This window comes from Equus przewalskii, chromosome 5 (assembly GCF_037783145.1).
Source record: "Equus przewalskii isolate Varuska chromosome 5, EquPr2, whole genome shotgun sequence".
Taxonomy (NCBI): Eukaryota; Metazoa; Chordata; class Mammalia; order Perissodactyla; family Equidae; genus Equus; species Equus przewalskii.
Window position 1 is genome coordinate 64102631 of NC_091835.1, and position 24068 is coordinate 64126698.

General features: G+C 38.3%; 1 protein-coding gene across 6 annotated transcripts in view; it reads right to left on the reverse strand.

The window, feature by feature from the left end:
- NELL2 (neural EGFL like 2) overlaps positions 1 to 24068 on the reverse strand; it is a 362958-nt gene that overhangs the window by 246766 nt on the left and 92124 nt on the right. For all 6 annotated transcript variants that reach the window (XM_070621103.1, XM_008519672.2, XM_070621102.1 and 3 more), the window contains one exon: positions 17073 to 17223. In XM_070621103.1, coding sequence (XP_070477204.1) covers positions 17073 to 17223 — 151 coding nt within the window. The remainder of the gene's footprint in view (positions 1 to 17072; positions 17224 to 24068) is intronic.

The window sequence follows — 24068 nt, forward strand, 5'->3', positions numbered from 1 at the left end:
CACCAAAAAAATCACCATAAAGACTTTAAGGCAAATGAAAAATATAAATAATATGGAGTCAATACCCCAATTAAACACATCCTACATACTGGACACAGTGCTTGCTGGATTAATGACAATTCTGAAAAACTGGATATGATTTAAATGTCCGAAAATAGAAGGTTAATAAGATAAATTACAGACTATCAGTACAATAAATATCATGAAACCAATGAACATTTTAGAAATATATTTAATGACATTGGAAAATGATTTAGAATGATTTCACGAGCTCCAATTTCATGGATCTAAAAAGATTAGAAAGAAATAACATGTTAACAGTGGTTATTCTGGTAAAATGATTAAGGTTTTTGTTTTTTTCTTTTATATTCTCATATTTTTCAAATATTGTACAGTGAATATGGATTACCTACAAAATTAGAAACATTTTGTATGCTGTTTCAAAAAACACAGCAAGTGGGGAGAGGAAGACAGGACACTTAGCCTGACAATCTGGCACCAACCTCGAAACAACCTGCAAAATTGGGTACTAATGGTCTTTTCTGAGAAATTGAGGTTCAAAGAGGGAAAAGGACCTTCTCAGGGTTACCGTATGAGGAACTGGTAAAGTTTGAATTGACTCAACTAAACCCCTTTTGGGTACCAGTCCTTGTTCTATCCAAAGCACCAAGCAGGCTACCCACACCCAAGACTGGGCATATAGTATGTACCCAACCAGTGCTATGACAATAGGAGCTCAGGGAAAAGCCAGAACCATAGTATATTCTATGGACAGATACAGTTCTTGCTGCAGCAGGCACCGCGTGTTTCAATTCTGAACGCCCAAGGCTTAGCGCATGACTGGGGGACCTTAAATGTTTCAGAACAAATGAACAAATGCATTTAAAAAAACTTCTCCTTTGAAAAGGATTTTCAAATAAAATCTAGAGTCACCATATTTACAAATAATAAAAACATTAATTTGTTTCTTTGCCAAAACACGACCTTCTCTTAAACATTTTGGTAAAATAGAAACCTCAGAGTTTAAGAGTTTAGGCTCTGCCTTTAGCAAGCACATCACAGCAGCTGCTAACAAGAACCTGTATTTATGCTTAGAAAATTGCTTTTTTCCCCCCGCAACGTTCAGAATACAAAACCTTCTTAAATAAAAAAATGAAGTTCTCAGGAAAGTACACCCTCCACATTGTTACATTTAATTGCAAGGCATCGTGTATGAGAAAAAAAGCAACAAAATGTCCCTGCCTAAAGCACTTACACCACAAAGGAATTGATACATTTGATAGATTTGGTCTTTCTTTAAAAAAAAAAGTATTCTGGGCTAATGACTGAAAAAAATCTTCGTTTATGTACAGCTTCTATATGAAACGTGGAATTAGATAGTAAATCATTTAGTGATGATAAGCTTATAACTTAAAGGCAGTCAGGGAAAGCTACTGTGTCCTAAAATTTAGACATGTCAACATCTTCAAAAATTGTAAAATCAAGTCACAAGTGCTTATCAAAGAGACAGAAAAAAACCTAAAATAACATTCTCAAACTTTCCATTCCCAAGTGAAGAAACAGTATTTAGGAAAATTTTTAATCATTAGAAATATTTTTTAATGCCAGGATAAAAAGTAGCAAACTGATCATTAGTAGCTACATGAGCCAATTATCTCTAATGAACAATTAACCTTTACGATCACATAAAAAGAAATAACATGGCAACACAGAAATGGGAAGCACGAAAATATTCAAGCAGGAACACCAGTCTGGTTTCCGAAAACACAGGAGGCTTGATCCTCACTAACTGTTGCCTATACAACAGCTAAGATACTGGTATTCTGTCGTCTGGAGTGAAGAAAGTAGATGCGAAGGAGCCACCAGATGGATGCGGCAGGAAGGTCTTGCAATGGCCTACCATATCTGAGGCCTGATAATGGAACATGGTCAAAAGAGGATGGAAGCCCAGAAATACCCCTGCTCCTCTGCATCTCTGCCTAAGGAGGGAAATACTCAAAATGTGGACCAGGAGTAGACACAGGTTGGTTAGTCCATAGTTGCTGCAGCAGGAGCCAGTTGATTCATTCCTCAGCCCTGAAGAAACAGTGGAACGCTGACAAGTAGGAAAAGAACGCCTCGCTTCTTCAGCATGAAAAGGAGATTCGTGCTCCATGAAATAACCTCTCTGTATTAAAATGTGTATTTCCTTCCATCACTTCACCTATATACAAATTTGGCACATTTAAGAAACATGAGAAACCCCATCTGCTTGCTGAGTCTTAACTTTAATTCAGTTTCTTTGATGAATCTGCTTGGTACTGACATATGTACACTTAACCACATCAGAATATATATTGCATCTTTCTTAATAATAAGGGAGGTATAAAATACGCATTAAAGATGCAATTTTTTTAGAGATAAATAATGATATAGAAACATACTTAAGAGAAGATAAGTAAAGGTTTTTTAATTATGTAGAACTTGAGGTTTGAAATTTTAATTTATAAGTCCTATTATCTTTGTTATTTATTAAGTGCAACCAAAAAGCAAAGAGTGTAGTAGCTGTTATGTCAAGCTGTTAATTTTATCCATAATAAGCAGTCATCTTTTAGTTCAGAACCATTAAGCCAAGCAAATATTGCCAGCAAGTTTAATTTTTACTTACTAATGTCAGGAAAAAGAAATGGCTGAATACATGACAAGCACTCACAAGTACGAAGATACATTTTATCAGCTTCATACATAAACACCTTCTTACTCATCCAGGATGTATATTAATTAATACTGAGAGTAGAAAAAAATTTCATTTATTTTACCTCAGGTTTATTAATGTAGAAGATGATGGCAAACTCAAGACAATCTTATATTTATTTGCAAAGCTATTGCCACAAATTATTTTCATGTAAGCTATATGTAAAGCATTCAAATTTAGAAGCATATACAATGTTTGGATAGCAGCAAAATTCCTAATAATAACCCCATGAGAACCAATTTATATATCTAAAGCCCAAGAATATCTTCAATAAAGGAGAAGTATTATATACTACAGAATATAATCTAGGCAACTATGCCACATCTACAGTAAGGTATAACAAAAAGATTTTATTTATCTTGAAGAAACTGTAGTTTCGTAAAACAGGAGAAGAAAACAGAGTCCTTTTGGAATTTAGGGAAATTTAGGGAACTATACTTTGCTCTTCAATGAGGCTTTACTGTTTTCATATTTCTCTTCTATATTTCCTGTATAAATGGGTAAGTGAACCAATATCTTAGAATTATTTCTCTATTCTTTATTTTTTCCCTAAAAAATATAATAGCCAGAAAACTATAATGATGAGAGAACACCTTTGATCTGCCTGAATGTTTTAATTCTTTCAGACATAAAGTGTCATATATTTTTGTCCTTTGTTTTTAGGTAACACTGATGTTGGCTAAATAGACACAGAAATGGCTGAAGAGCTTAACAGCTTTTTTACATCGTGCTCACATGAAGTTTGCAGTCTCATTTTTAATATTAACTTCTACTTGAAAAACGCCGTTTGAACCCAGCATCTCAGCTTGGGAGGCCAATGAGATTTTGCTCACAGCATACTGGGACACTGCTGATGAGGTTCCCAGGAGGTTCAGAATTACGTCACTTTGTTTGAAGCTATGTTTCAATGCCAAGGTTTGACTTAAGCCTTCTTCCAAATCTGAGATGGTGTGGTATCTGCCTTTCCTACTTGGTCTTGCTCTTAGCTCACTTCGGATACCCCAGAATCCGGGGCGTGCCCATTAGTCTCAGACATCCAAACCAACAAAGTTGTGTGATTAGGTTTCCAGCTTTAGCCCAGTGGCTGAGATGTTGCTATATAGCTCATTACAGGTGTTGTTATTCTCTAAGAACTTGACTTTAGCTGTTTCCAGGCGGTGGCTGGCATTTAGTGAAATTCTCATGCCACAACTCATGTCATCTCAGGATAGATTAGACACCCTGCATCAATATAGCAACTGGAACATTCTCCAGATCCTTTGCCCTAGCCTGATGAAAACTTTTTGATGTCATTTATGATTCCTGGTATACTCATGATGATCCCCTTTTGATCTTTCACTCATTTCTTCACCCATCAAATATTTATTTAGCATCTAACCGTGTATGACAGCATGGTAGATAAAATGGAGTTTACAGGTTTAATGCACAATCCTTTACGGCAAAAAACCAAAATCTAATCAAAAATTGTTGTCAGCTACGTAAAATTTTACACAGAAACACAAGTACACCTGGGAAAAAGATTAAAAAGCTGCATCCCAGAACGTTATGGTGGTTATCTCTAGATGCCAGGACTACAGGCAGTGGTGCTGGTAAATGTTTAATTGGCTCCCTTCTCGAGAGTAATTCTAAGATATTGGTTCATTTATCCATTTGTATAGGAAAGGTAGAAGAAGAGAAACACCTAAAAAATAAAGACTCATTGAAAAAAATATTTATCAATAAAAAATACATCAAAAAAAATTTTTTAAAAACAGGCTGCTTTGTAGCATTTGCTGATCTCCATGGTGTAAATACTCACACCATAGCTTACTTCAAGCTACCACGTTCACATCAATTGGCTCACAAAGTTTCAACTCTTGTAAGCCAGTGTAGGCCTGCTCAGCACACCACTTTACACTTTTCATAGTTTCAAAATGTCTTAATGACAATAGTGGTTGACCCCAGGAACAGAAACTAGGTGGCCAGAGACAGGGATGGAGATAGACTTTTTCTCTATACCCTGTTGTGCCTTTTAAATTTTGAACCACGGGAGGTATTACCAATTCAAAAAATAATAATTTAAATTTTAAAAATCCTCAATAAATATTTGTTACAACTGTGATCAAAAGCAGTAAATGATATTTTTAATGTCTCATACAATTAACACATATGTGTACATGTGAAACATTTAAATAACAACATAAGATGTTATATGTTAGAATGCCAAAGGAGTGGCACAAATTTAAAAACTGCATTGGAACCTAATGGAGGGAGAAATTAACGTAAACTGGAAAGGTCAGTAAAAGCTTCATGGAGGTTAGAGCAGAGTTCTGAAGGAAGAGAAGGATTTGGACAAGGAGCAAGAAAAGGAAGGGGATGACACAGAGATGATGAGCCGACTGGCCACTGTACCTGGCATTTATACTCTGACTGAATGATACCACTTTTCCCCATCTCTCCAGTACTGGAGCTGACTTTTGCCACAGTCTCTATTTCTTACTGACTTCTCCCTACTTAATTCGGCTTCAGAGCAGGCTGCACGACAACCAGGCGCTCACTGCAATCAGCTGGAGCAGAGGTAAGATTGGAGTCACAGACTGACATAAGGAAGAGAGAAGTCATCTTCTAGTTTCACGCCATCTCTAGTAAAAATATTAATGTGCGTTTAGTGTTTGTTTCGTAGCAGGCACTCTGTGGTCCAACTCACAGAGCCTAATTCATGGAGGAATAACTCAAGTCTTGTTCTTGTGCTTCCTACCTGGTAGGCAAGAACATGTGCTCATATGAAGTACCACGCCCTCAGCCCATCCACACTCTATCCGCTGTGCAGAAGCGCTCTTCCATGAACCGGCAAGGACCTTATGGAGAGCGAGACCTACAGCTAATCACTGCCAGTTAAAGGGTGTCAGTCAACTATTCATTTTGACAGGCATTTTCAACATTTAACTGGTTTTATAGCTAACCATCCTGTGGAACACGAAATTCATTCACCTATACACGCACATATTTTGCAAACTAGTTCATCTGAGTGATACCTCAGGCAGTAACACAGATCAAAATAAGACATTTTTTGGAGACTTTTCCTGGATTTTTTAATGGTAAATGTGAGAATTTGATTACACCTGTTCTAATTTGTATCCACTGATGGAATGCTCCTTGGTCATTAAGAAAAATAAATTATAAATGAATATTTATTGGCATGGGAAAATCCTCCAAATATTTTGCCGGATTTTAAAAAGTAAGTTATAAAATATTATGGACAGAATGACCTAATTTTTTAAAATATTATATCTATACGCTTTAAGTAGACATTTATAACTGAAAACGTTAGTAAAAACTATCCCCAGGAGAGTGATTTTGACTTCCTTCTTTGTGATTTTGTGCATTTGTAAAATTTACTATAAATATTAAGTGCAATATTTGAAATTTGTAGCATAATTAAAGTTTTCACATTCTATAGGATCCATCCATCAATACATGAGAGTAGAACCCACATGACTTCCTGAGGAAAAGCTTGGCCTGCCCTAGGGAACTGCCTACTTCAGCCACCCACAGGCAGAGGGGAGTGCCTTCCATTCAGGCATGTCCTTGTTAGGCTTCTCAATTTTTATAATAAAATGTCAGTATTTCCTCCAACTCAATTGCTATTGATGCTTAACACAACACTCACTGAACTGTCGACAAAAAATAGCTGCAATTGGGGCATTTATCAGAGAAGTCAAACTTGCATTCAATATTATTCTCAAGAGCTACACTGAGAAAAGCAATTTATATGGACTATTGCCTGAAGGACGTGGTCTTTTATCAAGGTTTCATAGAGGAGGTGCTACTGGCATTTTGAGTAGAAAAACTTGGTTGTTGAAACAGAACTTTCAAGCACACTACCAAGGGCCTCCAAGGTAGTACTACTTCAGATACCTTCAGACATATTAGCACATTGTCCAGAAGCATGTTACTGGCATCACTGTAGATCTTCTTTTTCAAAAATGTCTTGTGACAGCATGCCACCAGCAACACGAAGCCCTCTAAACTTGTTTCTCTAAAGACACTCACTACAAATTCCATAAAAGGCCATAGGAGAAACAAGTCCCTGGTCTCAGAACCAAGAATAGTTGCATTCTCTCAATCATCCAACTGGATTTCTATTTTTTCTTTGCCCTGATTTGCATATTTCGTTTTATTTTTGTCTTGTCCCATAGATATCTCCATAAACCACCTTAAATTTTTTGTGGAAAAAAGCAGAGAATAAATAAATAAGTTTTCAGGAAATGATGAAACTACAGAGATGGGTGAGAATAAGACTAAGGAAGGAAAGATAACTTCAGCAACAATAACAGGAAAAAGAACAATACAAACTCTAACACAAGGTCTGTCAGGGTAATAGGAGGTTAGGAGATATCACAGTGGACTGGGGAAAACACTGGACTCAAGAATCAGAAGTGGGTTTGGATCCTGACTCTGTCACTAACTAAGTGATGTTGTGAAAAAATGGGCAGAAGAGAACCTAGTCTCACAATCTCTCATAGACACTGAGAGATGCCATAGCCCAGAGGTCCAGCAGGATGGTTCCATAATCATACTACCTGAGTTTAAACCTATTCCCACTTACTCTTGGGGATCTTTAACAGCAACTTAACCTCTCTAAGGCTTGTTGTTATTATCTGTAATATGGGAATGAGAATACTGATCTTGTATTATTATGGGACTTTCACAGAATTTTTTCTCAAGTATTCATAAGCACTTTATATGGATTTACAGATGAGTGGTTAATACTCTTAACCACTATAGAATACTGATGACAAAATGTACTAATGCATGTAAGGCACTGAGCACAGTGCCTAGCACATGCTAAGCCTTTAAGAACTGTTAGGTTATGAAGCAAATGAAAAGTGCCTTACAGATCTGAATGATTTTTTTATATAATGGAATGATATACTGTATCTCAAATATGGTATTTGTTTAAGTAAATGTTATCAAATTTACAGATGATACAGAGGAAGAATAAGTAAAACAAGAAATTATAGAATTAAGATTAAGTTTAACAAGTTTAACTGGAAAACATGAGAGCTGAGCACAAAGATTTATGTCTAAATATATTCATCATGGTGTTAATTATTAAAGTTAAGAAAGGAAATGAGAGTGATGTCAGCAACATGGCAGTGTGAGCTGTTCTCTTTGTCTCTTCCTCTTCAAACTACAACTAAATGAACATTCATTCATCCATGAAGGACACGCACACAGCACATCAGGACACCTGAGAGATCCACGCAGCTATACATCTGAAGGTGGATGGACTACCCCCGGGGAGGTGGTGGAGATAGGTGAGCACTCTCTGTCTCCCAGGCATCCCAGTACCTCCATGTGACTGCTCTCCAGCTGAGGTATTCATGGCACCACAGTGGCCCCGAGGGTGGAAGCGCACCTCGGCACAACTGTGGAAACAAGGCAATGGCAGGCCTTAGCCCCTACATGATCACTTCCCTGGCAAGTGGGAGGTTCCACAGGACCACGCAGGCCACAGGGAAAGTCTCAAGCACAGGCCAAGTGGGGAGGCATCACCCACCAAGCATAAATGCTGTTGTGACGTAGAGCATATGGTGGCGGAGCTGCAAGTCTGGGCAAACCAGCTCCCGGCTGCTGGAACTGCCCATAGTACCACTGTGGCCCTGAAGCGAGGAACACATCTCAAGGGGACTGTGGGAGCAGGCAGCAACAGCCCTGAGCCACCACATGATTGCTTTCCCATTCGGTGGGAGATCCCACAGGTCTGCTGCGATCCCAAGGAGTGGCCCAGGCTTGGATAGGCACAGCTGACAGGGATCGCAGCAGACTCAGATTACACAGCTCTTGCCCCCCCATCTGCCCCCCAGTGGCAGCAGGTGAAACCTGTGATCAGATACTATCACTATGCAATGGCAAAATGCACTCCAACAAATGGTATGAAGAAATATACTAATAATCCAGACCAAAAGGAAAAAGACAAACAGCCACAAATCAATCCTGAAGGCACAGCAACCTACAATCTATATGACAGAAAATTCAAAACAGCCATCATAAAAAAACTGAACAAGTTACAAGAGAATTCAGAAAGACATTTACATGAAATCAGGAACAAAATTAACGAACAGAGAGAATTTTTCACAAAAGAGATTGAAACTATAAAGAAAAACCAATTCAAAATGTTGGAGATGAAATGGATGAGAGAAAGAAAAATCTAGAGTCCTTAAATAACAGAGCTAATATTATGGAGGATAGAATTGGCAATCTAGAGGACAGGAACACAGAAATGCGTCAGATGGAGGAGGAGAGAACTAAGACTAACAAGAAATGCAGAAATTCTCTGAAAACTATCCAACTCAATTAAGAAATGCAACATAAGGATTATAGGTATTCCAGAGGGAGAAGCGAGGGAGAAAGGAACAGAGAACTTGTTCAAAGAAGTAACAGCTGAGAACTTCCCAAACCTGGAGAAGAAGTTAGAATTACATGTAAATGAAGCCAACAGAACTCCTAATTACATCAATGCAGAAAGACCTTCTCCAAGGCATATATTAGTAAAGCAGGCAAAAACCAATGACAAAAATAAAATATTAAGGGCAGCAAGGCAGAAGAACATGACCTACAAAGAAATCCCTATCAGGCTTTCAGTGAATTTCTCAGCATAAACCTTACAGGCTAGGAGACAGTGGAATGATACATTCTAAATTCTGAAAGACAAAAACTTTTAGCCAAAGATACTATATCCAATAAAAATATCCTTCAGATATGATGGAGAAAGAAAAACTTCCCAGATAAACAAATGCTGAGGGAGTTCATCACCACAGGACACCCCCCTACAGGAATTGACCAAGAAGGTCCTCATACCTAAAAAGAAAAAAGAAAGTGATTATAAAGCCTTAAGCAAGGAGATAAATAGGCAGACAAATCAGAAAATTGCAACTCTCTTTCAGAACAGATTGGCAAACACTTAATTATAAATTTAAAGATAAAGGGAAGGAAAGCATCAAAAATAAATATAATCACTTCATTTTAACCACAAATGCACAAGACAGAATAAGTTGTGACAACAACAGCTTAAAAGGGGAAGAAGACAGGGATGAATCCTACTTAGACTAAGGTAATATGAGGCTATCAGAGAATGGATTATCTCATCTACAAGATCTTTTATACAAACCTCATGGTGACAACTAAACAAAAAATTAGAACACAGACACAAATGATAAATAAAGAGGAAACTGAGAAAACCATCATAAAGAGCTACCAAACTGAATTGACAGTCTGAAATACAGGGGACGAGAAACAAGGGAAATGCAAAAAAACTGGGAAACAAGTATAAGTGGCAGCATTAGGGACCGGCCCAGTGGCGCAGCACTTAAGTTCACATGTTCTGCTTCAGCAGCCTGGGGTTCAACAGTTCAGATCCCGGGTGAGGACATATGCACCACTTGTCAAGCCATGCTGTGGCAGGCGTCCCATATATAAAGTAGAGGAAGATGGGCACAGATGTTAGCTCAGGGCCAGTCTTCCTCAGCAAAAAGAGGAGGATTGCTGGCAGATGTTGGCTCAGGGCTAATCTTCCTCAAAAAAAAGAAAAAAAGCAGCATTAAGCCCTCATATACCAATAATCACTCTGAATGTAAATGTATTGAATTCCCCAGTCAAAAGACACAGAGTGGCTGGATGGATTAAAAAGCAAGACCCAACAATATGCTGCCTCCAGGAAACACATCTCACCTGTAAAGACCAACACAGACTTAGAGTGAAGGGATGGAAGAAAATACTCCAAACTAATGGCAAACAAAAGAAAGCAGGTGTTGCCACACTTATATCAGACAAAGTAAACTTCAAGATAAAAACAATGATGAGAGACAAACGGGCAGTATATAATGATAAAAGAGACACTCCACCAAGAGGACATAATAACACAGGAGCAGCAAAGTACATAAAGCAACTATTAAGTGACATAAAAGGAGACATTAACAGCAACACAATAATAGTACGGGACCTTAACATCCTGCTTTCATCAAAGGATAGATCAACCAGACAGAAAGTCAACGAGAAAACAGTGGAACCAAATGAAAAACTAGACCAGATGGACTTTATAGATGTATATAGAACACTCCATCCAAAATCAGCAGAACAGACATTTTTCTTGTGCACACGGAACATTCTCAAAGATAGACCATATGTGGGGAAACAAAATAAGCCTCAATAAATTTAAGAAGATTTAAATCATATCAAGCATCTTTTCAAACCATAATGCTATGACACTAGAAATCAACTACAAGAAGAAAACTTGGAAAGTGACAGACATGTGGAAACTAAACAACATGCTACTGAACAACAAATGGATCATTGAAGAAATCAAAGAATATCTTGAGACAAATGAAAATGAAAATACATCATACCAACTCATATGGGATGAGGGAAAAGTGGTCCCAAGAGGGAAATTCATAGCAGTATAGGCCCACCTTAACAAACAAGAAAAATCTCAAATAAGTAATCTTAAACTACACTTAACAGAGCCAGAAAAAGAAGAACAAACTAAGCCCAAAGTCAGCAGAAGGAAGGAAATAATAAAAATTAGAGCAGAAATAAATGAAATTGAAACCAAAAAAAACAGTAGAAAGGATCAATGAAATGAAGAGCTGGTTCTTTGAGAAGATAAACAAAATTGACAAACTCTTGCCAGACTCACTAAGAAAAAAAGAGAGAAGGCTCAAATAAATAAAATTAGAAATGAAAGAGGAGAAATTACAAGAGATACCAAGAAATACAAAGTATTATGAGAGAATACTATGAAAACTTATATGCCAACAAATTGGACAATCTAGAAGAAATGGATAAATTCTTAGACTCATACAGCCTCCCAAAACTGAACCAAGAAGAAATAGAGAATGTGATTAGACCAATCACAAGTAAAGATACTGAAACAGTAATCAAGAGCCTCCCAAAAAATAAAAGTCCAGGACCAGATGGCTTCTCTAGAGAATTCTACCAAACATTCAAAGAAGACTTAGTACCTATCCTCCTCAAATTATTCCAAAAAACTGAAGAAGATGGAAAACTTCCTAACACATTTTATGAAGCCGACATCACCCTGATCCCAAAGCCAGACAAGAACAACACAAAGAAGGAAAATTACAGGCCAGTGTCTCTGATGAAAATACATGCAAAAATCCTCAACAAAATATTGGCAAACTGAATATAGCAATACACATAGCGGATCATACACCATGATCAAGTGGGATTTATACCAGGGACACAGGGACAGTTGAACATCCGTAAATCAATCAAGGTGACACACCACATTAACAAAAGGAGGAATAGAAACCAAATGATCATCTCAATAGACGCAGAGAAAGCATTTGACAAGATCTAACATCCATTTACGATAAAAACTCTCAATAAAATGGGTAGAGAAAAGTACCTCAACGTAATAAAGGCCATATATAACAAACCCACAGCCGACATCATCTTCAGAGGGGAAAAACTGAAAGCCATCCCTCTGAGAACTGGAACAAGACAAGTGTGCCCACTCTTGCCACTCTTATTCAATGCAGTTCTGTAGGTTTCAGTCAGAGCAATTAGGCAAGGAAAAGAAATAAAAAGTATCCAAATTGGCAAGGAGGAAGTGAAACTCACTGTTTGCAGGTGATATGATTTTATATAAGATATGATCTTATATATCTAAAGAATCCATCAGAAAACTATTAGAAATAGTCAAAACACAGTAAAGTTGCAGGGTACAAAATCAACTTACAAAAATCAGTTGCATTTCGGGGGCTGGCCCCGTGGCCGAGTGGTTAAGTTCGCGCGCTCCGCTGCAGGCGGCCCAGTGTTTCGTTGGTTCGAATCCTGGGTGCGGACATGGCACTGCTCGTCAGACCACGCTGAGGCAGCGTCCCACATACCACAACTAGAAGAACCCACAGCGAGAAATATACAACTATGTACTGGGGGGCTTTGGGGAGAAAAAGGAAAAAATAAAATCTTTAAAAAAAAAAAAATCAGTTGCATTTCTATACTCTAGTAATGAAATAACAGAAAGAGAACTCAAGAATACAATCTCATTTACAATCACAACAAAAAAGAATAAAATATTTAGGAATAAATTTAACTAAGGAGGTGAAAGACCTATATTATGAAAACTATAAAACATTATTGAAAGAAATCAATGATGACATAAAGAAATAGAAAGATATTCCATGCACATGGATTGGAAAAATAAACATAGCTTAAATGTCCATACTACCTAAAGCAACCTACAGATTCAATGCAATCCCAATGACATTCTTCATGGAAATAGAATAAAGAATCCTAGAATTCATATGGGGCAACAAAAGACCTTGAATAGCTAAAGCAATCCTGAGAAAAAAGAACAAAGCTGGAGGCACCACAATCCCTGACTTCAAAATATACTACAAAGCTATAGTAATCAAAACAGCATGGTACTGGTACAAAAACAGACACACAGATCAATGGAACAGAACTGAAAGCTCAAAAATAAAATCATACATATAAAGACAGCTAATCTTCAAGAAAGGAGTAAGAACATACAATGGACAAAGGAAAGTCTCTTCAATAAATGGTGTTAGGAAAACTGGACAGCCACATGCAAAAGAATAAAGGTAGACCACTATCTTTCTCCATACAAAAAAATTAATTCAAAATAGATTAAAGACTTGAAGGTAAGATGTGAAACCATAAAATGTGAAACCAGAAAATATAGGTAGTACACTCTTTGACATCAGTCTTCAAAGGATCTTTTCAAATACCATATCTACTCGGGCAAGGTAAACAAAAGAAAAAATAAACCAATGGGACTTCATCAGACTAAAAAGCTTCTGCAGGGCAAAGGAAACCAGGAACAAAACAAAAAGACAACCCACCAACTGGAAAAAAATATTTGCAAATCATATATCCTACAAGGGGTTAATCTCCAAAATATATAAAGAACTCATACAAATCAACAACAAAAAAACAAATAACCCCATCAAAAACTGGGCCGAGGATATGAATAGACATTTTTCCAAAGAAGATATACAGATGGCTAAGAAACACATGAAAAGATATTCAACATCACTAATCATCAGGGAAATGCAAATCAAAACTACAATGAGCTACCACACCACACCTGTTTGAATGGCTATAATTACCATGACGAAAAACAATAAATGTCAGAGAGGATGTGCAGAGAAGGGAACCCTCATACACTGCTGGTGGGAATGCAAACTGGTACAGCCACAATGGAAAACAGTAAGGAGATTTCTCAAAAAGTTAAAAATCGAAATACCATACAACCCAGCTCTTCCACTACTATGTATTTATCTGAGGAACTTGAAATCATCCATTCAAAGAGACTTATGCACCCTATGTTCACTGCAGCATTTTTAACAATAGCCAAGACATGGAAGCAACTCAAGTGCCCATCAACTGATGAACAGATAAAGAAGATGTGGTATATGGGGCCAACCCAGTAGGGTAGTGGTTAAGTTCACATACTCCATTTTGGCGACCTGGGGTTTACTGGTTTGCATCCTGGGCGTGGACATACATACCACTCACCAAGCCATGCTGAGGCAGCAGCCCACATACAAAATAGAAGAAGATTGGCACATATGTTAGCTCAGGGACAATCTTCCTCAAGAAAAAAGAGGAAGATTGGCAATAGATGTTAGCTCAGGGACAATCTTCCTCACAAAAAAAGATGTGGTATATATATATACAATGGAATACTACTTAACCATAATAAAAGACATAATCGTCCCATTTGCAACAGCATGGAAGGAACTTGAGAGTATTACGTTAAGTGAAATAAACCAGACAGAGAAAGACAGCACTGTATGATTTCACTCTTATATGGAAGATGCACAAACACATGGACAAAGAAAACAGATGAGTGGTTACCAGAGGGGAAGATGGTTGGAGAGTGGGCATAAGGGGTAGAGGGGCACATATATATGGTGACTGACAAATAATAACGTACAACTGAAATTTCACAATGTCATAAACTATTATGACCTCAATAATAAATAAATAAATAAATGAAAATAAAATTAAACAAAAAAGGAAATGAGTTAAATATCCAAAAGTAAGGGGTTGATCCAAGAAATCTGACATATCTACACACACAGAAAAAAGGACTGGATTAAAATAGGACATAATTTCAACACTGATCTCCTTTTGACAATATGATTTGTATGAGTTTTCCTATTTCTTTACACGTGCCAATTTTCCAAATTTTCTACAACGAAAATATGTTCCATAATAATTGGAAAAAACAAGCATAATTTTTAATTGAAATAAATCAACATAAAGCCCTACATGTAACTTTAACAAATCTACTTCACAGGAATAGTAAGAAAGGATCTGATGAAGGATGACTTGCTGTCACACAGATCCTTGCTTACCGTTCCTGTTCCGTGTGACAGCAAGTCATCCTTCATGAGACCTTTCATCAAGCATCCACCCGAACAAGGTCAGGTATTTCAGTTGTCCATATCCTTACTATATGGTGCTAAAAAAAATCTGCAAATGATTTTAATAAGTATTAGATGGAAAGATGTAGATTACAAGAAGTCCATGTTGGGCAAACATTTGTTGAGTTAATATATTCAACTCCAGGGACCAAGAAAACATTGACTATCTAGGATCCATACAGCTGAGGGCAACAGACCTAGTGAAGTGCTACTGATCAAGTCTCAAGAGCAGCAGACGGAGTACCTAGATTTGGTTAGCCCAGAGACAAGAGGGGTAAGACAGGAGGCTGCAGTGGTCATCAAATATGTAAGGAATGTCATCTGGAAGAGGTTTGGGCGAGTTCCACGTCTCTGCAAACAGAGTGGCGGGAAAAAAGTTACAGGCCAGAAAAATCTAGTGCCCAAAATGCAGGGGAAAATTTCTTAGCAAGTAGAAATAACAGCAATAAATCAGGCTGCTCTGTGAAGAACAATCTTCCTTTATCATATATGAATCACGTCACCTAAAAACCCGATGGAGATGGGCAGAGGCACAGTGCCGGAAGCAAGGAGCTCACCTGGTATCAATCACCTGAAGACAAGGTCTGTCCCTGGGGCCAGAAACATACCAAGGGGCAAAACCCTAGTGAACCCTTGGAGACGCGACCTCTCCCTTTCTCACTCTGCCTTGTGGAGTCTAAGCCAAGCACCATGTGAGCGTTAGGATAGCACCCTCCTCTCAAACACAGGCCAAACTGGGAGGAAAGAAACGCAAGCGAGGGGCTTGGGAAGCTATGCCGATTCTTTGGAGCTGAAGATGGAATAAGATGAGGCCTTAAAGCCCTGAGAGTAAGCCAGATAGAGAATGACTAGGAACCTTGGTCTCAGTGTCAGCTTGCTCTGTTTTCTTCTTCACATCTATTTGCTTCTGTTTGCCCTTTAGTATACAGTAAAGATTTGCCAAGTCCCAGGCTGCCTCATCCCTCATAAGAGAAACCAAGAGGTTTCTGCCCACATCCGAACAGGGTCATTAAAGCCTTTATGTACATACCAGCACTTCACACATATAAACTCTTTAACCTTCACAGCAACCTATAAAGTGGGTACTATTATTATCCCAGGATGAAAACAATGAGGCACGCGGAGGTTGTATGACTTACTCAAGGTCTAGAGAGAGTAAGCGGTGGTGTAGGTATTCAAAATATGAACGTGAAGGAACTTTTATTGTCAGAACTGTGGTTATTCTTTCAGGAAAGAATCATTTTAAGCTCATTTTAAAGTCATTTAAATCATTTGGTGTTATTGTGTAGCAATTTATGTGTATGCCAAGTGTCATGAATGAATTTCTTTTTCCTCCTCCCCATGACTCCCACTAGCTCTCCTAATCATGCTTCTACACGTGCGAGAAGCCGGGAGCTACGAGACAGCATGTTGATTCAACACACATCCAGGAAAACAGCTGTAACTACTGCAATCCACGAAGTGCATTGAAAAAGTTGTCTGTCAGTGATTAAAATTATAAGACTATTAAACTCTAAACCCAGGCAATTTCCTAAAAAAATAAAATACAGTATTTTTGAGGCTAACTATTCAGAAATTAAGAAGTATGTTTGACTTTAAGACTGAGGAAGATATCTCATGAGGAATTCGGTAATTAATAAATTTGTTTTAGGAAGGGTGACTTCTGTGTGCTCTTAGCAACATCAAAGGCAGCAGCTCCCGCTTTTAGGCAGATCTCAATTACTTGTGTTTGTGATTTTGCATAATGCAGCAAAATTATTCGAGCTGTTTTAAACCAGTCTTGTATATTGCGTCTCCTGCTTTGTTTACTTCTCTTTAATGTGTTCATTTAACCAGATAGAAACGAAAACACAAGAAACTCCAGCAGCCACACTTACCTATGATCCAAGTGGTGAATGGAGAGAATGACTCCGGAGTTTAAGTGGGTCTGTTTCAGGGTCACCAAGACGGTAAATTCATGTTTATTTCTCAGCTTCTGAAAAAACTGTTCAGCTGTAGCAGTGGATGCTTTTATACTTCTGGGAGTATCTAAAAAAGAAAGAAACATACACTAAGAATAAACCAGAATTTGGTTTTATAAAGTACCCTTTACATGCGACATTCTTCTAAAAACATTATCAAGTAATAACTGAGAAATACTAGGTTTCAGACTCTCCCAGTAAATTCTTTCAACGAGATTTTATGCTACGTGTAACATAGGACAGTAAAACCACAAGACATACTGAACTGGTATTTCAGGAATCTTTCTTCAAAAACGTCACCTTTGAGGCAAAGAATCCAAAAGAACTCTCTTTGAAGAGGTGTACTCCCAAGTTTTCTCCTTACACACTTCCTATATCCTGGATACCAAAGCCACGTCAGTGTCAACAATGAACAAAAAGATGTAGTTCTTAGAATAAGACCTAAAAGACCACGATACAGCCATTTAGCTTTTCTGACACCTCATGAGAGGAAATTGGATTTAAATCTATGTGCCACCTTCCACATTGATGTCTCTAGCCAGAAGGCTCTCTATAAATAGATTTTTTAAAAGATCATTGAAATTAGTCACTCTCAGCCTTCTGTGCAGTGGCTGAAACATTAAGATCAAATTATCTTACCACATTTGTTGAAAGAAATATGTAGAACCAATTCCCATGTCCCTCTCCCCAGGCTTAGGGAAAGCCTAGCCAAGGGAGGCTTGCCCAGGAAAGGAGGAACTTTGACCCTGCACTTCCGTCTGTTTTAGTTTTGCACTCTGACCTCAGGACCCAAAGGACACAAGGGAAATAGACAGGCAGAGAAATGGATTTAGTAGATAGGAAAAAGCTATCATTCAAGCCATCTGCTAACTGAGTAAAGGCTCTCCTATTCATAGTATGTGCAAAGGGGTGATGGGAGCCAGAAACAGCTTCTGTTGTTACCAAATCATTCTCCTCTTTTTTATGCTTTAGACTAGGTAGACTAGGTAAGTAGTTCTCAGTGAGGAAACTACTGCCATTTGGAGAGAACAATCCTTCCTTGTGCAAGACTGTCCCAAGAACTGCAGAATATTTAGCACCCCTGGGTCCCAGGCCCACTAAATGCCAATGGCAACCAATCCCTGGTCATTGTGACAACCCAAAGTCTCCCACACATTTCCAAGCATTCCCTCGGGAGCAGTGCAGCAGAAATATCAGTGAGAACCACAAACTTGATGAAACAGACATGATAAAATTAATCCTACGTTTCTAGCCTCACAAATATATGGAATAAAAATGTAATCACCTGCTCTGCGTCCATCACTGGGAACGCGCAGACATAGAGAAGCCCTCAAGATACCCATAAAATAGAGGAAGCGACAAATAATCCCAATACAATGAACAAAGTGCTGCCATACCCATAGGTACAAAGTGTTGCTGGATCACAGAGGGAAAAGTAGCCAACATCATCTGGACGGAGGATTTCATAGAAGAGAAGGCCTTTGATCAGAAGTTCACCAGGTAGAGAAGAGAGGGAAAAGCACTCCAGTCAGAGGAATGGCTTGTGAAAAAGCAGAGAGGTGTGACAGGGCATGACATGACTGAAGCAGTGAATAGGAGACAATATGAGAAGGAGTTGGACAGAAAAGTTAGACTGCATAGGCAGGACACTGTGTGCCAATGTAACGGACACCTGTTGTTTCTGTCAGCATCATCAGTTTGCCCTCTTGGTTAAAACAAAACAAACTCCTCTTTACCACTGAAAAATGAGCCCCTCCCCACTCTTAACCCAGGCCTTCTTCTCTGCTAGAAGGGCCCCGACCAATCAGAGCATCGCCTATCCCTGTTCGCAGTACTTGATTCAGGAACAGGCCCCTAATCCAGGGCAGTGAAGTCAGGCCCAGGATATTTGTTCAAAGTTTTAGAAAAAAGAAACTTTCTGGTTTCCAAAAAGAAACTTCCTTGGTTCCACTCAATATTCACAACTCAAAAGCATAACAATAATCTGCGATTTCTGCCAGGTCAAAGTAACAGTTTCTCCCCAGGCTCCATCAGGGATAAGACAGGCTGTGGAGGGGATTCCAGGCAATTCCCCCTAGCTCCAAAACCTTCTGCCTTTTTAAGGAAGCATACAAAATGCAATCCTATGCAAATAATTCATCTAGTGTTAACTTTTAGTCCACTCTAATTTATACACAAGTGAATCATTCACAAACTTCATTACTTCATTTTAATATGATAGATAAAAACAAATTAAATTATAAATATTTATTATGCTTCCCCCCTTTTCAGGCAGGTGGAGCCTGAGCAGCATCCTTTGTCTTGCCAAGCAGGATGATAGATGGGGATGCAAATGAGAGAAAGAGAGAAAGGACTACACTGAATACAGAAAGGACGATCAGACCCACAGAGATATCTAAAGCTGTGGCCCAGAGAGCTTGAGCTCTTATAGTGAGAGAAAAGGAACTTAGAAATAGGTGGCAGCTTCCTTACAAGGTGGAACTTTAGAGAAGAGATGTTTTAAATAGGATTTTCAGGAAGTTTTGCTGTTTGGTATGCATAGAAAATGTTCAATAAATCTCTGTATTATTCTCCATTGCTTTTGGAGTCAGATTTGCAGGGAAAGTTGAAAGGTTGTATTATTTTTGTGGGGCTTTTTGTTTGTTTGTTTTGTTTCCACATGAAATGACATATGAAGATCAACCTTAAGATGAAAGGAAGGAAGATCTAAAAGAATGGATTACATTTGAGTATCATTAGCAAAATGTAAGTCATCATGGTTGAAAATATGCTGAAGGAAACGAGGTAAAGGAAAACTATTTCTTTCCTTTCTTTCTGCTTTATCTCCCCAAATCCCCCCGGCACATAGTTGTATATCTTAGTTACAGGTCCTTCTAGTTGTGGCATATGGGACGCCGCCTCAACGTGACCTGCCGAGGTGCCATGTCGGCGCCCAGGATCCGAACCAGCGAAACCCTGGGCCGCCGCAGCGGAGCGCACGAACTTAACCACTCGGCCATGGGGCCGGCCCCAAAACTATTTCTTAAAAATTGATCCATCTGCATTTTGGAAAAATTTCTTTGGTAGCCACATGGAAGGTTATCTGAAGAAAGAAAACAAGCGAATATAGGGAGAACACTTAAGAAGCTTTGGCAATTCGAGTGATCCTTGACTTTTTTGTTAGATTTCACATATTTTAAACATCACATTTTCACATCCCAAAACTCCCTTTCCCAAGTTAAATTGATTTTTTTTTTTTTTTGCTTTGACCAGTAATGGTGATACAGAGCTACTGTTCCTTGCCCAACTTGTCAGACATGTTGACGAGAGAAAACAGAAAACCTAACAGGGATATTTGCATTGAGATGCTTAAGAAAGTGCTCAAGGAGACCTGCGGAGCAGAACATCCTCCATCCCACCAGCGTGGTAAGTGGGGTCCCAAAGGGTCTCTGTCCAGCTTAGACTTGAAGCTTATTCACTCCTGCAGGGTCACTATTTAGGACAGGATCTCTCACCCTGTCCACCTGCTCCTCTCAACCCATTACCTTCCTGTTTTGCTCCCTCTATGAATGTAGGGTGACCTGCAGGAAAGGGGAACCCTTCAGCATGAACATGGCCAGGAGAAGTCCCTTTCAGCTCATGCTGTAGTGGCAGGAAAAATAATATTCTTTTTTCCCATCCTTATTAACCAAGTTATTGCACAGAGGTTTGAAAACAAGGGCTTGCATGAAAGTCCCATCTGGTTGCAGTGAAGGGCAATGTGGAAGGCCAATGGGAAGAAGAAAACCCAGCCTGGCTTGCCAAGGCCTCAGGAAGGTCTCCCCACCTGGCATCCTCAACCCAGAGGGCCAGGACACAGGGAAAGATTTTTAAGTTAGCTGCATAGTGATGGAGCGAGCAACTACAGGAAATATAAGTCACGACTTCATCATAATTTTCAGTTCTCTGTCAAGAGAACACCATGTCCCACCAACTCTTACCTCACTCTAATAATATTTAAATTTATCGTTCCCCTTACAAACATATTTTCAAGAATTCATTATGCCTGAGTCCAGGAAGGATTTAAGAGGGCCTAAACTCTGTGAGTAGCATCAGAATGAACAGGAGAGGTAAAATTCAAGAGATACTTAGAAAGTAGGCTCTAAAGAGTTTGGTCACTGATAAAACACATGCAAAAGGTAAAAAAAGGGGAGAAAATTGAATCCCATTGAATCCAAAGTTTCTAGCTTGAGAGACTGAATGAAAGGAAATGGAGTAGGAGCATGATGGTACCCAGATGGGATTTCAGTTTTAGAAATGGTAATTTTGAGGTGCTATGGGGCATGCATGTGGAAGTGTCCAGGAGGAGGCTGGCTCTACAGAATTTGATCTCAAGAGAGAGGTCAAGGTTGGCAATACAGATTTAGAAGTCATCAGAATATGGTAGCTAAAGTCATAGGAGTACCTGAGAAAATCACAGGAATCACAGGAATGAGAGGAGGATGAAAGGATGGACCACAGAAACCCTAAATCTGTAGCAGAGTGGGGACAACATATATAACTTTACACACACACACACATACACACACATAATGCTGCACACCTGATACTATACAAACTTCATCCTTCAAAAATGTATATTAATAGATTTTCCCCCTTTGAACCCACATTCCATTTTGTTCTCACAAAGCCCTGGAAACTTAACGGGGGCAATTGTTACTATTTCCTTTTTCAATGAGTAAACAAGCCAAGGAACAATCCCATGGCTCACCCTAAGGCACCCAGCAAGTTAAAGGTGTAAGGGGATGACAATTTCCGGCCCAGGGTTCTTTCCACTAAATTGCCTCCTGAACAGGCATCTTTTATCCATGCTCAACTGCCACTCACAAACAGAAATGTAAATAAGAGAGCAGCAACACAGAAAATAATATAGAAAAAGTAATTATATAAGATAACATTTTTAGTTCCTTGAGTAGAGTAGTGATTTTAAGAAAGGTCACTTTCCCCATTTGCAATTCTGTTTCCCAATTCATAAAATTAGCATTTCCGCCTTCTATTTTCATCTCAAGGATTATATAATGTTCAGAGAGACTTCTGAGTTCCCATGATTATTACTATAAGATCTAATTCTGCTACTCACCAGAAAATCAAGTCAAAGAAACCACATGCGAGAATTTACTTTACTTTATTTTTGTTATCATTTCAGTTTTCATAACTGATCATTTAATTCAGGTATGTATTAAGCAATTTCTCAACAAAGCCTATGATTGGTTAAGAACCAAACATAGAAAAATAAAGCACGGTGGTTATAAGAACAAACTCTGAACCCAGAAGAATGAGGCTCCAATGCCAGCTATGCAGATTATTAGCCGTGCCTGGCATGTGGTGAACACCATGTGTTAGTTTTGGGGATTATAATACTTATTATTACCATCACTCTCTCAAGTAACGAGACTGCAGACCTGACTAAAACTACCAAGAGCCATAACACCCTTGTGGTGATTTTCTGAGCTTACTCTCATTCTAACTATCCCAAACTCAGCCACAAAGGATCATTTTCTATATTTGAAAATTGACATAAAAGTTTTTTGCAATCAAATTATTCTTAAGATAAAATCCTGCCTACCACTCTCTGTTTCTTGAGAACTATGAGAGATCATTCCCTTATAAACAAAATTAATCTAAAGTGAATTTCTTTTCAAAGAGGAGCTCATCAAGATTACTTGAATTGCCTCTTCAGAGAAAAACAGGCTGAGAAAAGGGGCCTTTAAACACTACTACTAAGTCCTATAGAAAAGCCTATAACTCGCCCACGCTGTATTAGGTCTTTTTAATTAGAGAACTGCTTGAGTTTCAAACAAAAATTTGTTTTAGAATTTTCCATTTTTATTATGTGCAAAGCCTAAAACTCCCACTAAGAAAACAACTAGTAGCAGTTTAAAGCAGTTATTAATAAACAATGAAGCAGCTCAGAAGCAATTACATCAAAATACTCATTTTTAGTCATGGGACTACCAGGATGGAGGGATGTGTTCATATGTGGATGCAATAACAATTTCTAGGGATTTAAACAATGTGCTATGTATTCTCCATATACAATGTTAAGAGGAGAAAGGAGAGGGAGAGAGAGACTGGTTTATTTCTAAAATAAACTGTACCTTAATGCAATTATGTGTGTGGTAGTAAATATGAGTGTTGACCGAAAAGGAGAGTCAAACTGGAACTTCTTTAAGTATTTTTAATATTAGTAGTAAAAGTAAAGAGAAGGGATTTGTCCATCTTCCAATAACAAAGAAATCGGTAAGAATTATTTTCTTCCTTAACACTTAAACTGCAGCACTACAGTTGGCAACATGAGCCAAATAAGTCTTTGCCCACTGACAGGTCTCTGTCCCATCTGCAGTGTGTAGAAACCTAAATTGATTTTCCCCCACATAACCAGACCAATAAAAACAACATGCGCAAATTCAATTATAAAAACAGTCTAATCTCAGCCATAAAATGGTTGACTTAGAATGTTCCAAAACTCATCAAATTACCCTTTTTGAAAAGTCTCTAACTATGAGAAGTTATTGTCTTCTAAATTTAGGTTAGAGATATACGAAGTTAGAACTATTATCATAGTTACTGTCCATGGCTCTTACTCGCCCTTCAACATACCCACGCCTTTATAGTGCAAACTTTCAGGACAAAATAATAGTAACAATTTTAAAAGCCATTAAAATTTTATTAACACTGTATATGCGGTTTATAAAGTCCTTAAACATAAACAAAATCATTTAAGCCTCAAAGTAACTTTGAATAAATGGGATTATTAGCTCCATAGTAATAGAAATTACAGATGAGGAAAGAGAGGCACAGTGAAGCCAACACACTTGCGATTATCACCATTAGTGGCTCAAAATCAAGCTCATTTCTATGAACTTACTACATTAGAAAATTGTTGGTTCAAAA